Source organism: Myotis yumanensis, unplaced genomic scaffold (genome assembly GCF_028538775.1).
Source record: "Myotis yumanensis isolate MYYU_CA2020_CCGP unplaced genomic scaffold, mMyoYum1.0.hap1 SCAF_2, whole genome shotgun sequence".
NCBI classification, from domain to species: Eukaryota; Metazoa; Chordata; class Mammalia; order Chiroptera; family Vespertilionidae; genus Myotis; species Myotis yumanensis.
The window spans coordinates 136,687,574-136,702,930 of NW_027223753.1; the positions used below are offsets into that span (position 1 = coordinate 136,687,574).

Sequence of the window (15,357 nt, forward strand, 5' to 3'; positions counted from 1 at the left end):
TAATGGTAACCTGGGCCATAAAATCGTACATGATATTATATATATACTAGAGGCCCAGTGCACAAATTTGTGCATGGTTGGGGTCCTTGGCCTAGCCAGTGATCGGGGCCAATTGGGGCGGGGGCGGGGGGCTGGACTGCTGGGCAGAGGGACCACAGGAAGTTGGCCGGCAGGATAGACTGTGGGAGGTTGGCCAGCCACGGGAGATTGGCTGTGGGAGCACACTGACCACCACTGGGCAGCTCCTGCATTGAGCGTCTGCTTCCTGGTGGTCAGTGCATGTCATAGCAACCAGCTGACTGGTCGTTCGGTCGCTTAGGCTTTTATATAGTTTTTTTAAAAGCAGTAGAAATATATCATCAGGCATCTTTAGGAAAATAATTGATATTTCCAAATATCTTTTTTTTTAGTATAGATTTCTTCTCCTTTGTGTAGTTCTGAGAGAGAGAGAGAGAGAGAGAAGGAGAAGGAGAGAAATAAAGGGAGTGTTAGGAGAAGGAAGGAATGGGGAGAGGAATAGAAGGTGCATTGCCTATTTTTATTTTCTGTTTAGAAAATGTTATTTCATACTAAGATGAGAAGTCTTTCCGTATAAAACGCATTTTGTGGGTAGCCCTGTGGTGGTTTGAGGAGTGAATTAGAGATAATGTCAGATAAGGGAAGCAAGCTCCATGTTTCTTAAAGTTCCTTCAGCGGTAACATAGCATGTGATTTAGTTTAATTACTCCTATGGTACTCAAAAGACTTTTTTTTTCAAATTATGGAGATTTCTTTTATATGCGTAAAACGGAAAATTATGATGATATGAATTGATGTTATTAAATTCTTGATAATTGTAGATAGCATACAGAAAAACTCATATTATCATAAAGGGGTGTCTGCATGTATTATGTGTAATATTTTCTGCAAAACTATAACAAACCTGTGTCTACAAATATCTGTGTCTGCTTTTGGACCCAGTACTGTGATGGGTATTGGGAATAGAAAAACAAGTGAGATACAGTCTCGTGCTTCAGGTTATTCAACGTCTAGGGAGAGACAGTGGAGTCACACGACCACATGATGTAAGAAGTTATCTGCAAGGCCTAAGGACGCACAAAGCAGAGACACTTGCTTTGAGAGGGTGGCACCAGATTGGAATCTTGAAAGAATAAACAGGAGTTGGGCAGCGGAGGAAACGCGAGGGAGTCCTGGGCGTTTTTGGTGCTGCAAGGAGATCAATGGTCTGGCATAAAGGACAGTGTTTCTCTATAGGGCTCGCTTAATTGGCTGACTCACTAGAAATTCCTTGAATGAATAATTAGTTTGTAGGTGGAATCGTCCAAGATTTAAATAACATGGTTTTGTGCCCTCCTTGTGAGTGTCAGGCACCATGCCAGGCCTGGTGAGGAAAGAAAGATGAATAAGATGTAAGCAGCTACCTCCTAACCCACTCCACCCAATCAAACAATAATAAAATCAAACAAAAAAACAGTCTGTTAAGAATGTCTATAAAGCGGTATTTGCACATCTGTCATTTGCTTAGAATATATTATAAGAAAGAATAAGCCATGCTTGCATTTTTTCCTTCTTCCATTGTTTGTTCTTGGAATCTTATTTAAATTGCAGTGTTAGTGCCCACATATCTTGAACAGACTAGCAACTTTCAGTGAGGAAGGAAAATAAAACTATTGAGCATTGAATGGAAAAGGCATTAGCATTGTTCTAAGTATTTAACAAAGTAAGAATTGAGCATCAAACTGCTTCCTTTCTCCAAAAGTGTCAAAATGCTGGTTATGGATAACTTTGCTTCATGGTGGCCATTCCAAATTCACCGAGGCCTACGCCAACTTATCTTGTTTCATCATCTTTTAGATGCTGTACTCGGAATAGTCAAAACTTTGATGTTCTTTAAAGATAATACTTCCAATGGTGTTTTTCATTTTGCTGTGAATAGATCAGGTGCCATCCATTATTGTGGAATCTGCTCTAGCGTCATCTCTGCCCCAGTGAAAATAACTGGGGGTGGGATAGCAGCGCAGTGAGTCTTGAGTCAAGTGCTTTCTTTTCTCAAATAGAGGATATGAATATTGCAAATTATACTGTGTTTATGTTTACCATGCATTTAATTTTTTTTAAGGAATGATATTTTTCTTATGGTCAGAAGTTACATAGGTTGTGTCCTCATTAATGAACCAAGAGGAGAGATGTTAGATCAGTGACTGAAGTATTTATGTGAGGTGGAGACAAGTAGATTTTCTTACTGTTCTTTTTTAAACTGCAGTTCATTCCCACTCTTTTTCTATCCTGCAGCTATGTCTCCCTTCCAACTAATTGCTTTAATAGTCTAAGCTGGCAGATTTCACCAAAATATATTTGTAAAGTATATCATGGCTAGAAAAGTCTGGAAGGAAGCCATATAAATGTTTCTTTACTGAGAGTTAACTGTTTATTGTTGCTAGGCTACTATAAAGCACCCTTCCGTTGCTAGTGTTTACTACCTTTGACCATCTAGAATTATGCAAGTCTTGCAAAAGACTTTATTTCTTGAGTAGACACCATGAAGAAGCTAGAACTTAGTGAAATATTTTTTAATCAACTGGAGGAAAAAAAAATTGATCCTCTATTAAAGACAGTTGAGAGTTTAAGCATTCTTATTTTTGTTTATTTTTTCATTTTTTTAGCCATTGTCATGCATGTTCCATTATGCTGTTTCCTTCTGTGTTGTGGCGGACTTGAATGCCTCCTAGCTTTTTCCCTTTTAAAGTGCACCACCCAAACATTGTTTGTACAACACAATGCAGAGGAAGCTTGTTTGTGTGAGACACTTAGTTCTATGCTCTGTTCCTGCCCTCAGACCCCAGGGGAACATGAGTATGGCACAGTTCTGTTCCTAGAACTCTATTATTCACAGCAAACAAAAGAGCATTGAAGATTGACAGGTGACTGTTGTAGACATTTCTGGCTGTTTTTGAAATGAAACTTTAGAATGAAATAATTTTTTATACTTTAAAGAATGTTTTAGGTAATGGCTTTTTACTGTATTGCATTTTAGAACTAACTTTCTGAAAATAAAATGTATCAATTTGCTTGCTTTTACATAGGGAGAATTATTAATAATGATTAATAAGAGAACTCAGTTTGGAGAAAGGTTAAAAAATTAGAAATTTACAGTTTTAAAATTGCAAAATTGATTGTGATAAAAAATACAATTGTTCAGTCCAGTAAGTGTCACCTCTGATTGTTAACTGCGTTTACCTATTTTATTAAAGTACTAGAGGCCCAGTGCACAAAAATTTGTGCACTTGGGGGGGAAGAGGGGGTCCCTCAGCCTGGCCTGTGCCCTCTCGCAGTCTGGGACCCCTCGGGAGATAATGACCTGCTGGCTTAGGCCTGCTCCAGGGTGGCAGAGGGCAGGCCCAATCCCTAGGTGCAGCCCCTGGTCGGGCTCAGAGCAGGGCTGATTGGGGAGTTGGGGCACCGCCCCCTGTCATGCACAGAGCAGGGTGGATCAGGAGGTTGCGATGCCATCCCTAGTCACTCTCAGGTTAGGGCCGATTGGAGGGTTGGGGCGCTGCCCCCTATCATGCACAGAGCAGGGCCCATCATGGGGGTTGGGGCTCCATACCCTGTCACACACAGAGCAGGGCCCATCAGGGGGTTGAGGAGCTCCCCCATGTCACTCACAGAGTAGGGCCAATAGGGGAGTTGGGGCACCGCCCCCTGTCACACACAGAGCAGGGCCGATCAGGGGGTTGGGGCGCCGCCACTGTCACACTCAGGGCAGGGCCGATGGGGAGGTTATGGCTCTACCCCATCACACACAGAGCAGGGCCCGTGGGGGGCGGGGGTTGGGATGCCACACCCTGTCACACACAGAGCAGGGCCAATCAGGGAGTTGGGGTGCCTTCCCCTGTCACACACAGAGCCACAGGGTGATCAGGAGGTTGGGGAGCTCCCCCGTATCAGGCACAGAGCAGGGCTGATCAGGGAGTTGGGGTGCCTTCCCCTGACACAAACAGAGCAGGGCGGATAGGGAGGTTGTGGCCCCGCCCCCTGTCACACACAGAGCCGCAGGGCGATCAGGGGGTTTGGGCGCTACCCCCTGTCACGCTGATCCTGGTGCTGGGAGGCCTCGCGGCTCCGCTGATCCCGGTGTTGGGAGGCATATTACCCTTTTACTATATAGGATAGAGGCCTGGTGCACGGGTGGGGGCTGGCTGGTTTGCCCTGAAGGGTGTCCTGGATCAGGGTGGGGGTCCCCACTGGGGTGCCTGGCCAGCCTGGATGAGGGGATGATGGCTGTTTGCAGCTGGTCACACCCCCTTCAGGGTGGGGGTCCCCACTGGGGTGCCTGGCCAGTCTGGGTGAGGGGCTGAGGGCCGTTTTCAGGCTGGCGGGTGACTGAAGCTCCCAACCGCTCCTTTTTTTCTTTTTCTTTTTTATTCTGGGCCAGCTTTAGCTCTGAGGCTTGGCTCCAGCTCTGAGGCCTCGGCTGCTGAAAGCAGGTATCTGGTTTGGGTTCTATAATCGAAACACTGTTTAAACTCCAGCTCTGAGATCCTGGCTGGCTGAAAGCAGGTTTCTGGGGTTTTGTTTAGCTTCTATATTTGTAACAATGTTTCAAACTTCAAGCTCAGAGGCCTGCAGCGGCAGGCGGGGAATCTTGGAGTCCTCCTTCACTGAAGCAAGCAAGCCTCCTGTTCGCTTCAAGCTGCCTGGCTGCCGGCCGCCATCTTCGCTGGCAGTTAATTTGCATATCGCCCTGATTAGCCAATGGGAAGGGTAGCGGAGTTATGGCTAATTACTATGTTTCTCTTTTATTAGATAGTATAGTCATCATTTGAATTTCATGATGACCTAGATGAGGATTTTGCTGCTGAAACTTAAATCATAGAATAAAACACCCACGCCTACTGAGATAGACTGTGTGTTCAGAAAGAAGCACATCTGTACTTTCAGGAAAGGAAAATAATTGTGGTTTTGATGCCCTAAGAAAAGTTGAGGTCATTTTTTACTTAGAACTTGACTATTTAAAGACTAGATGCCCGGTGCACAAAAATTTGTGCTCTGGGGCGGGGGAGGGGGGGGGTCCCTCAGCCCGGCCTGCGCCCATTTGCAGTCCAGAACCCCTTGGGAGATGTCCACCTGTCGGCTTAGGCCCACTCCCCGGGAGATCAGGCCTAAGCTTGCAGTCAAACATCCTTCTGGCAGCCAGGGAACCCTCGGGGGATGTCTGACTAAAGGCTTAGGACCCCAAGGGAGCTGTGATGAGGAAGCTGGGGTGACAGAGGAGCCACACTGTCCCGCCCCGCCACCCTGGGTCGGGTCTCACACAGGATGCCCGGGCGGGCCGGCCGATCGCTGCTGCCCTGCCCGGCCGCCCCGGGTCGGGTCGCACATGGGACGCCTGCCGCCCCGGGTCACAGATAGCAGGCCTGGATGGCGGCAGGGCAGGCGGGATGGCACTGTCCCGCCCTGCCTGCAGTATGCAAATTAGCCGCCATCTTTGTTGGTGGTTAATTTGCATATCACACTGATTAGCCCATGGGAGGTGTAGCAAAGGTAAAGTCAATTACCATGTTTGTCTATTATTAAATAGGATTTTCATAAGTAAGAGTACAGAGGATTATCTCTGTAATTTCAATGGGGGAAACATTTACAAAGCATTGAGAGGCCAGAGAGGGAGTGAAGAGAGCATGGAGATTAGTATAGATTGCTAGATTGGTACCGTGTTATAGAAAGGGAAACCAATATAAATTTGATGTGCTTGGGTCTTGAGCCAAGGAGTGTCATGAGGAAAGTGGTGTTCTAACAAGCCCAGCTGTATAAAGAGTGGCTGATACTTGACTGGTGGTATAGGCCCATAATCAAAGTCTTGGCCTTGATGAAAGACTTTGAACGTGGGAATAGATAAGAGATAAACACAAGTGAAATTTTAAGGAAGGTCTGACAGGACATGGTGACAGTGGATGTGTTCCGGAATGTAGGTCAAATTTCATAATGCCTTTCTTCTTCAAGTCAACTTGTACTAAAGAAAATAAAATGCCACAAGTAGAAAAACAGATTTCCTTTACCCTCATCTCTAATTTCTACCTCTTTTGTCAATGTAAATTAGATAACACACTGAAGATGTAGTACTTCTTTGCTATTTATTTTTTAATGTTGCTCATGAGAGCAACATTACTTAACCTTTCCTCCCTGTGGCTCTGTTGTGCTTCTAAGAAGGAAGGCTTACAGGTGTTTGGCACTCAGATAGTTTGGTAACTCTGAGCATTGCTTCATGGAACAAGACTTCTACAAACAAAGCAGAAAATATTGGAGTAATACTTTTTCAATCACTAATATTTATAATTTTCATCATATCAGCATAACTTCTTTTTTCCCCAGGATTGCAGTATTCCAGAGATAGAACTTTGCCTGCAGTCTGACCCACCATGTTGTCCTGTCTGCATACAGCGAGCGGTCCCTAACTTAGAAGAGCTGGATATCCCCAAATACACGTCCTTCACTGTGAAGTCGGGAGTGTACGTATCCGTTTCTCTTTTTTTTTTTTTTTTTTTTTTTAATACTTTCATAATTTTTATTTCTTAAAGTATTACAAAGAGTATTACATATGACTCCTTTTTTCCCTCCCTTGACATTCCCCCGGCCCCTACCCCCCGCCGCCCCCCGCTCCGTGTCTTGTGTCCATTGGTTAATCTTATATGCATGCATATAAGTCCTTCAGTTGGTCTCTTAATCCCCCCCCCCCCCCAACCCTCCCCAGGCTTCCCACTAGTTTAACATTCTGTTCAATGTTGCTCTGCTTCTGTATCTACCCCTGTTCATCAGTCCATACTGGTCCCCTTTATTTGTCCCAACCTCACTGGAGTAATCTCAACCTCACCAGGGCCGTCTGAGCCTCACCAGGGCCGTTTCAACCTCACCGGGGCCGTCCCTACCTCACGGTGGCCATTTCAACCTCACCGGGGTCGTCCCTACCTCACGGGGGCCGTTTCAACCTGACCGGGGTTGTCCCTACCACACCGGGGCCGTTTCAACCTCACCGGGGTTGTTCCTACCACACCGGGGCCGTTTCAACCTGACCAGGGTTGTCTCTACCTCACGGGGGCCGTTTCAACCTCACCGGGGTCGTCCCTACCTCACGGGGGCCGTATCAACCTCACTGGGGTTGTCCCTACCACACCGGGGCTGTTTCAACCTGACCGGGGTTGTCCCTACCACACCGGGGCCGTTTCGACCTGACCAGGGTCGTCCCTACCTCACAGGGGCCGTTTCAACCTCAACGGGGTCGTCCCTACCTCACGGGGGCCGTTTCAACCTCACCGGGGTCGTCCCTACCACACCGGGGCTGTTTCAACCTGACTGGGGTTGTCCCTACCACACCGGGACCGTTTCGACCTGACTGGGGTCGTCCCTACCTCACGGGGGCCGTTTCAACCTCACCAGGGTCGTCCCTACCTCACGGGGGCCGTTTCAACCTCACCGGGGTTGTCCCTACCACACCGGGGCTGTTTCAACCTGACTGGGGTTGTCCCTACCACACCGGGGCCGTTTCAACCTGACTGGGGTTGTCCCTACCACACCGGGGCCGTTTCGACCTGACCAGGGTCGTCCCTACCTCACGGGGGCCGTTTCAACCTCACCGGGGTCGTCCCTACCTCACGGGGGCCGTTTCAACCTCAGCGGGGTTGTCCCTACCACACCGGGGCTGTTTCAACCTGACCGGGGTTGTCCCTACCACACCGGGGCCGTTTCGACCTGACCAGGGTCGTCCCTACCTCACGGGGGCCGTTTCAACCTCACCGGGGTCATCCCTACCTCACGGGGGCCGTTTCAACCTCACTGGGGTTGTCCCTACCACACCGGGGCTGTTTCAACCTGACTGGGGTCGTCCCTACCTCACGGGGGCCGTTTCAACCTCACCGGGGTCGTCCCTACCTCACGGGGGCCGTTTCAACCTCACCGGGGTTGTCCCTACCACACCGGGGCCGTTTCAACCTCACCGGGGCCATCCCGACCTCACCAAGGCCATCCCAGCCTTACCGGGGAAACAGGAAGTTTGGCCCTCTGTCCCCTGCCGGCGGCTCCCCACCAGACAAAATCTCCAGGCGTTCCTGGTGGTTGAACATCCAGCACTCCTGCCCTCCACCAAGTGCACAGACTGCCTGTCTGCTGTCCCCCAGCGCCCCACAAGAGACTGGGACCAGTGGGCATGTTTGTGCGCTTGCTGGTACAGCAGTTCCACAGTGCTGGCCGAGTCAGGCCCAGCCCTGGCCGGCCCCGGACCCGACTCTGCCCCCGGATTGCGTCCCTCCCAGATGCAAGGAGCTGAAATCTGCGGCCTGCTGGGATGGGCTCTGTACTTGGTGCCTCTGCACATCCTACTCAGTCTCAATGTGCTTCTTTCTATGGGAGGAGTTGAAATCTGCAGTTTGTTGGGTTGGGCTCTGTACTTGGTGTCACATCCTACTCAGTCTCAATGTTCTTTCTCTCCTTCCAGTTGTAGAGCTTCCACTGGGCCAACTTTCCCATGGTTCTGTATGATAGGTGTTTGTCTGATATTTGGTAGTTTCGATGTTGTTGTGTGAGGTAGCACGCACAGGTCTCTTCCTTATGCCGCCATCCTGGTTCTCCTGGGTCTGCTTCTTGAGTGTGTCTCCCATGGCTGCGAGCAGTTGAAGTCTGCAATTTGTTGGGATAGGCTGCAAAAGCGCAGGTGGGTCTTTTTTGTGCACCTGGCACAGCTTGGATGGGGATGTAAATTGATTAGGGCTGAGACTCAGGGAGTCACCATGGCGGAGCAAATAGCACTGGCTGAGTCTCCGCGGCCCCTTGAATATCTGCCAGGGCTTTGTGTCCCCCAGTGCCGGCGAGCAGCTGTGCAACAGAGTCTCCCTCGCTTTCTGATGGCTGCAAGGCCGTGCTGCCTCTCCCCGTAGGGTCTGGTGCCTCATGATCCCACCTGAACCAGCTCAGTGGATTTGAAAGTTTGCAGAAGCAAAGGCGTTTCTACTTGTGAGTCTGGCACAGCCCAGATGGGAATGTAAATTGCGTAGGGCGGGGTCACAGGGAGTCGCCGGGGCGGAGACTCAGCAGCCCCTTGCCTATCCAGAACTCCAGGACTTTGTGTCCCCCAGTGCCAGCGAGCAGCCGAGCGCCAGAGCCTCCCTCGCTTCCTGACCGCTGGAAGGCCGTGCCGTCTCTCGCCTTGGGGCCTGGGGCCTCAGAGACCCGCCCGAACCAGCTCAGTGGATTTGAGAGTTTGTAAAAGCACAGTCATTCCCTCTTGTGCCTCTGGCACAGCCCTGAGGGTAGGGCAGGGTCACAGGGAGTCGCCAGTGTGGAGGAAATAGCGATGGCGGCGTCTCCGCGCCCCTCGCCTCCCCGGGACACCAGGACTTCTTGTCCCTCAGTGCCGGCGAGCAGCCGCGTGTCAGAGCTTCCCTCGCTCTCCAACCACTGCAAGGCCGTGGCCGCTTCTCCCTGTGGGATCTGGGGCCTCAGAGACCCGCCCCGAGCAAGCCCAGAGGATTCGAGGGTTCGTAAAAAACCGAGAATCCATTTGCAGCCCGCGTGGCGTGTGACTGCGTACCTCTGGTTTTGGTGCCTCCGTAGCTCCCACTCAGTCTCACTGTGCTTCTTTCTTTTCCTCCAGTTGTAGATCTCCCACTGGGCCTACTTCCCCATGGTTCTGAGTGGCGGTTGTTTACTTCATAGTTGATAGTTTCAATGATGCTGTGAGAGAGCAGCACACACAGGTCCGCTCCCTACGCGGCCATCTTGGTTCTTCCGAAACTTTGTAGCCTTGAGTGGAGCTCAGAGCCGGCCAGGGCAGGCGGTAAGCTTGGCTTCCTCCATCGCCAGGGGCCCCGTTTCTCTTTATTTCAGTGAGTGATGGCCACCAAAGTTAACTTTTCGTTTCATACTTCAGTAAGTGACACACATATTTCTGAAGTGTAAGTTCATTTCCTTTGTGCCCCTGGGTACCTAAGAAAGACTGCTGCAGGGACGAAACAGATTCTCTTTCATTGGCTCCCATTAAGTCTTTGCTGTATGGCTCACAGGAGCATATACGGTCTCACACGCCATTCTCGATCATCGATGCATCCATCTCTTTTTCTCCACCAAATTTTAGGACTTAGAAATAAAAGTGTGTCCCTGGCCTAAAATTCTGCAGCCTGAACTATTTCTGGAGCGTCTCAGTGCTAGTATTTGCTGAGTGCCTCTGCAGTGCCAGGGACATGGTGCCTTTTTGTTTATTACTCCTCTATGCCTTCAAGGCAGGTGGAGCTGTGCTCATGTTATAAATAAGGCAATTAAGGGGTTGGGCTCAGGATAGGCCTTTCTGATTCCAAAGGTATCTTCAGGAGTATGGGTCTGAGTTTAGTCTTAATTCAAAGATGCTGTGATGCCTGGTTCATCATGGATCTCTCTTGTTTCATTCACTGTTTTCATCTGCTTTGACGATGGTGCTGTAGAATTTTGGGGTCATTGTAGGACGTCTTTCTTCATCTTCCCCAACCATGGATTAGAACTCTTGGGCAGACCCAGGAATTAACCCTATCCATGAGCAATATCTGTAATTATCAAATTTAGGTGGAAGCTCGATGAGTCTTTGGGGAATCTTATTCACATAATGCTCCTAAGGCAGCCAGTAGAACTGATAACTGATTCTAAAAATGTAGGTCAAAGTTGTAAGATGCCTAGTGGAATCCCTACCTCTGATTGCTCCAGTTTTCAAAAGAATGGAACATGGTGGTATGGAATTGATACTTCACTTATATTCTGCTTGACTTGAAGTATTGGGAGTTTTTAATGCTTGGAAAACATATGATAGACTTATTACAGGATCGGTAATGTTTGAATGTAAGTACTTAATAGCATGTTAACTTGTTGTTTCTTGTTGGCACAGTCACTTTGAGTGAGTTTATTAGCATAATTCCATGATAGATTTTTGTTTTGTTTTTACATAGCCCTTTTAACTTTTAACTTTTACAGAACCAGACTAAGGTATTCCTGTTATACTTTAACCAGTCATTCCTTTCTTTGTAGTTGGCTTGCCTACCCAGATATTAATTTTAAGGGGCAAGCTACAATTTTGGAGGAGGGCCATGGACTCTTTGAGATTTCTGCAGCAGAAATGAAATCATTGCATCCACTTCAAATGGTAAGCAAATGTAAAAGGAAACATTTTTCCAAATACCCATGAATCCAAAATTAAATAGCTCTGATGATTGCTCATGCATGTCAGTCCTGAGAAATGAATGTGAATACTACTGAATTAACAAACTATGAATTCATTGTTTTTGTTTCTTTATATTGTAGAGAATATCCATGTGAGAAATTTTAATTTTTTCCCCAGAAGACAAATGTCTAATTTATTTTGTGCTAAGTTTATAACAGTGCATGCAATTTCTTTATAAATGTTCTGTGAAATTTTTTACTATTTAATAAAGTTTTGAATTTGCTTTTTTATGCTTATTATAAATTACTAATAGATTATACTCTTCAATTGTAGTAATGCATGCTAAGCTCAGCATTAGTAGTAAATGGGCAGTCTGTCAGTGGTAGCTTTCTTAAAGATAAGTACCTTCAGTGTTTATTTTCTTGCAAACATTTTTATTTGAGGTGCAAAGTATTAATTAAATGTTACCTGTGTGATAAAGGCATATTTGGTGGTTTTGTGCCTTTTTTAAAAATTAAGAACAAACTAAGAAATTTTAAGAAATGTTTTAATGTGGGACAGCATTAGAAACAAGTAGATTATAGAATTAGTTTTTTTGTGAGAAGAAAGGTACTTTTTATGCTCTACAACAAGCATTTCAAACTCAGAGGCTAACACGGGCCAAATAAACAAGGCATGTGGCCCGTAGGCCATGAGTTTGACATGCTTGCTCTACAACCTTGAAGCCAAAAAGACATTAAATATGATAAAAAGTATTGACAGAACATGGAAGAGGAAGTGCTTTCTCTAATTTAAAAGCCCAAGCAATTGTAGAGAAGACTTTTAGTAATAAGTGCTTTAGAAATCTCTTCTGCCAAATGAGGTTTTTAAATCTAACAATTCCACTCATATTTTTGGACTTGGGATTAAATCTTTAATTACTCATGTGTGCTTAGGACTGAAGTTCTGTTTTCTTCCTTGTTGTTGTAATCTGGAAAGTATAATATATATGTTTTTTTTTTAATCTCAGAGAGGAAGGGGGAGAGAGAGAGAGAGAAACATCAATGATGAGAGAGAATCACTGACTGGCTGCCTCCTGCACGCCCCACACTGGGGATTGAGCCCACAACCCAAGTATGTGCCCTGACTGGGAATCAAACCATGACATCCTGGTTCATAGGTCATTGCTCAACCACTGAGCAACACTGGCCGAGCTGGAATTATCTTCTAATATCTTCTGGCCCATCTACATTGATGTAGAGAAGTCTGGCTTGATTTTAACTATTATAGAGTTCTGTTCTTAAAATTTTAAATTTACCACAACTTAAATTTAACTGGTACATAATCTTCACTAATCAGATTTTTATATAACCTATATATGTATGTCACATAGTTACTTTCAAATGTTTTAAATGTTTATATATTTAACATTAAAATTTCTTATTATCTTAAGGGTGGACTAAAAGTGGAAATGCCCATGAACTTAAAGGTAAGTTTGGAACAGGCTGTTGTAGTAGGCTAAAAAAGATTGAGAATTAATTTTTTGTGTAATTTGAACTGTTAAAATTGAAAACAGTTACCTGAATATATGTTATCAGTGAATGTTGGGGTGGGGGGAAGTGACTGCGCGAAAGCCCAGGTCTGTATTGAAAACCCCGTCAAACCCAATAAGCACCTACTAACAGGTGAAAAGGTGGTAAGTTTGATTTTTGTTTGGGGTGGGGTATAGGTCGCAGCTAGATATTCAGGTGGAGATACCTAGCAGGCATTGGGGTTGATGCTCAAGGAGATCCAGGATGGTTAGAAGGTGTAGATAGCTCTGTCAGGTAGACAGCAGTTTTTAAATCATGAGTATTTAAAGGGAAGGATAGAGGTGATGAAAACTAGAGTGGTAGCAGTGCCATGATTAAGCACATTTTGGGAAAGAAAGGAAGAAATAGAATTATAAAATGTGTCTAAGGAGAGGTCAGAAAATAAAAGTGCAGTGAGAAAAGCTGCCAACAGCCTCTGTGTAATGAGGGCACGGCACCTCCAGGGGCAGGGGTGGGCAGCGATTGATCCATTCTCCTTTCCTCCAAACAGACACACAGCATCCAAACCTCCCATTTGGGGGCTTCCTAATTTGTGGAATTGACTACCGTTCTCTCTAGATGGAGTCTTTTGGAACTCAATATCTGAGTGTGTCTAATACATTTTGGCTGTATGATGGAATCACACATATCTGAGTTTAAAAAAAAATACTTATGCCTGGGTTCCACTCACAAAGGTACTGGCTTGGTCCTGGGTGTGGTCATATTTTGCAGAGCTTCCCCAGTGATTCTAACTTATCACCAAAGTTTCAAACCCGGGACCTAGTAGATGCAGAATTAGCTGGGACACGCCCTGAGTAGCTCCTGTCTCAGTCTCCTTGCTTGCTGAATCAGAACTTCGCTGCAGCAGGCTGGGTCTGCCTTGGACATTGCAGCCTGACAGGTTGTAAAGGTGTATGAATGGAATGGCTGTCATAGACAGCCTCAGTTTTCAAGGTGCTAGTTGTCAGTTATGGCTTACTCATCAAAGGATTATCGCTTCTTTCTTATTTTGGTTGTGTTCGGCATATGTATTAAACCCAAATAAAACTTCATTTCTTCCAATACAGCACCTGGTGAAGAATTAACAGGTAGAAAACTGCAGGAGCAGTGCTACATATTTACTTCAGTCTGTATGATTGTATCAGTTTTTTAAAAAAGAGCTATGCGTAACCCATAGACAGGACGATAGGGTGGTAAAGGCTTTGAGGGGAGGAGAGGGCAAAGGGGAATACAAAGGGGACATATGTAATACTTTCAGCAAGAAAGATTTATAAAAAAGAAAATAATAAGAGCTATCACTTGCTGGTTCGCTGTGTTTGAGCATGGGATCTTACTTGCCAAGGCCACGTGTTGCCAGTTGTGCACAGATTGTGCCATTAGCCACAAATAGGACCGAGTGCTAGTATGTGGGTAGACTAGCACTATTATCACTTCCACATACTAAGAGCAGCTCATACTTGAGAATAAAGAGCATCAAAATAGTGGAAAAAAGATACTTGTACTAATCCAAATTTGAAGTAAATGAAATGCTGCAAATTTATTTCCTTCTACACTTACCTCCTCCCCCCTAATTTAAATCAACCATGGAGTAAAAATACTATCACTTTTTCAATCATTTTTTATTTTTAGGAAGTTTCCTACTTAGACTCAAGAATTTGCCTGTCTCTTTCTTCTTGTTAAATAGTAACAACCATAGAAGCAGCGTTATAAGAAACAGCATGTTTTCTCAAATCCATAGATAATTTATTATTATGCCCTGGAACCTCAAGAGAGCTTTTATTTCTTACAGGGGACATTCCATAAGTATAAGGAAGGTTTGTATTAAATTCTAACCACAGGGATAAACTTAGGAAGACAATTCAAGAACCAGTTATAAGAGAGTTTTTCCTATGAGAGGGTCATAGGATTTGGATAACCAGAACAATGTGATCAGACTTGAGTATATTAATATAAGAGAAGTATACTATTAAGATATTTTATCATTGTGATGCTAAAGACTCATTTATGCTTTGTGACTGTCAGACACTGTGCTCCAGTGTAAGTATATATTAATGAAAAAACAGACCATGATCCTTATTCATGGTGTTGTCTTTAACGTGTATCTATTCTAAAATATGAGCATGTTAAGTACTTTCCTTTCATATTTTTCAGGTTATTATTTATGAAAAACCTCACTTCCATGGACAGGCCAAAGAGTTTAGTGAACATATAGATTCTGTCCCTAATTTTTTAAAAAATGATGAGGAATTTCATGGAATTGGATCTATTCGTGTCATCGGTGGAGTGTGAGTGTCATATTTTCAATAGTTGATTTAGTCAATTTATGAAGGTCAGTACAGAAAATGTGCTAAGCAGAGCAAAAACCACCTGCCTTAGTCTGAAGATATAAATTCCTTTGATAATATGGGAAATAAAAAATATTAGCTACTAGTAGCCTCCTGTGAACACTTGGCATTACAGATTTTGAGGTAGATTAAAAAGAAAATAGTTTCCAAAACTTCAGCACTTAGTATTACTAATCACAATACAGAAATAAGAACTGCAAATAAAATTATTTTCTTAAAGATTATGAGCATGGATGAGAGCCCTAGTTTTTTGTTTGTTTGTTTGTTTGTTTTAAATATTTTTATTGATATA

General features: G+C 45.2%; 1 protein-coding gene across 2 annotated transcripts in view; it reads left to right on the plus strand.

Annotated features, from left to right (window-relative positions):
• The window catches only part of CRYBG3 (crystallin beta-gamma domain containing 3), a 148,842-nt gene that overhangs the window by 68,201 nt on the left and 65,284 nt on the right, over nt 1–15,357 (plus strand). For both annotated transcript variants that reach the window (XM_070406050.1, XM_070406052.1), the window contains exons 8-11: nt 6,370–6,506; nt 11,038–11,152; nt 12,603–12,638; nt 14,872–15,005. In XM_070406050.1, coding sequence (XP_070262151.1) covers nt 6,370–6,506; nt 11,038–11,152; nt 12,603–12,638; nt 14,872–15,005 — 422 coding nt within the window. The remainder of the gene's footprint in view (nt 1–6,369; nt 6,507–11,037; nt 11,153–12,602; nt 12,639–14,871; nt 15,006–15,357) is intronic.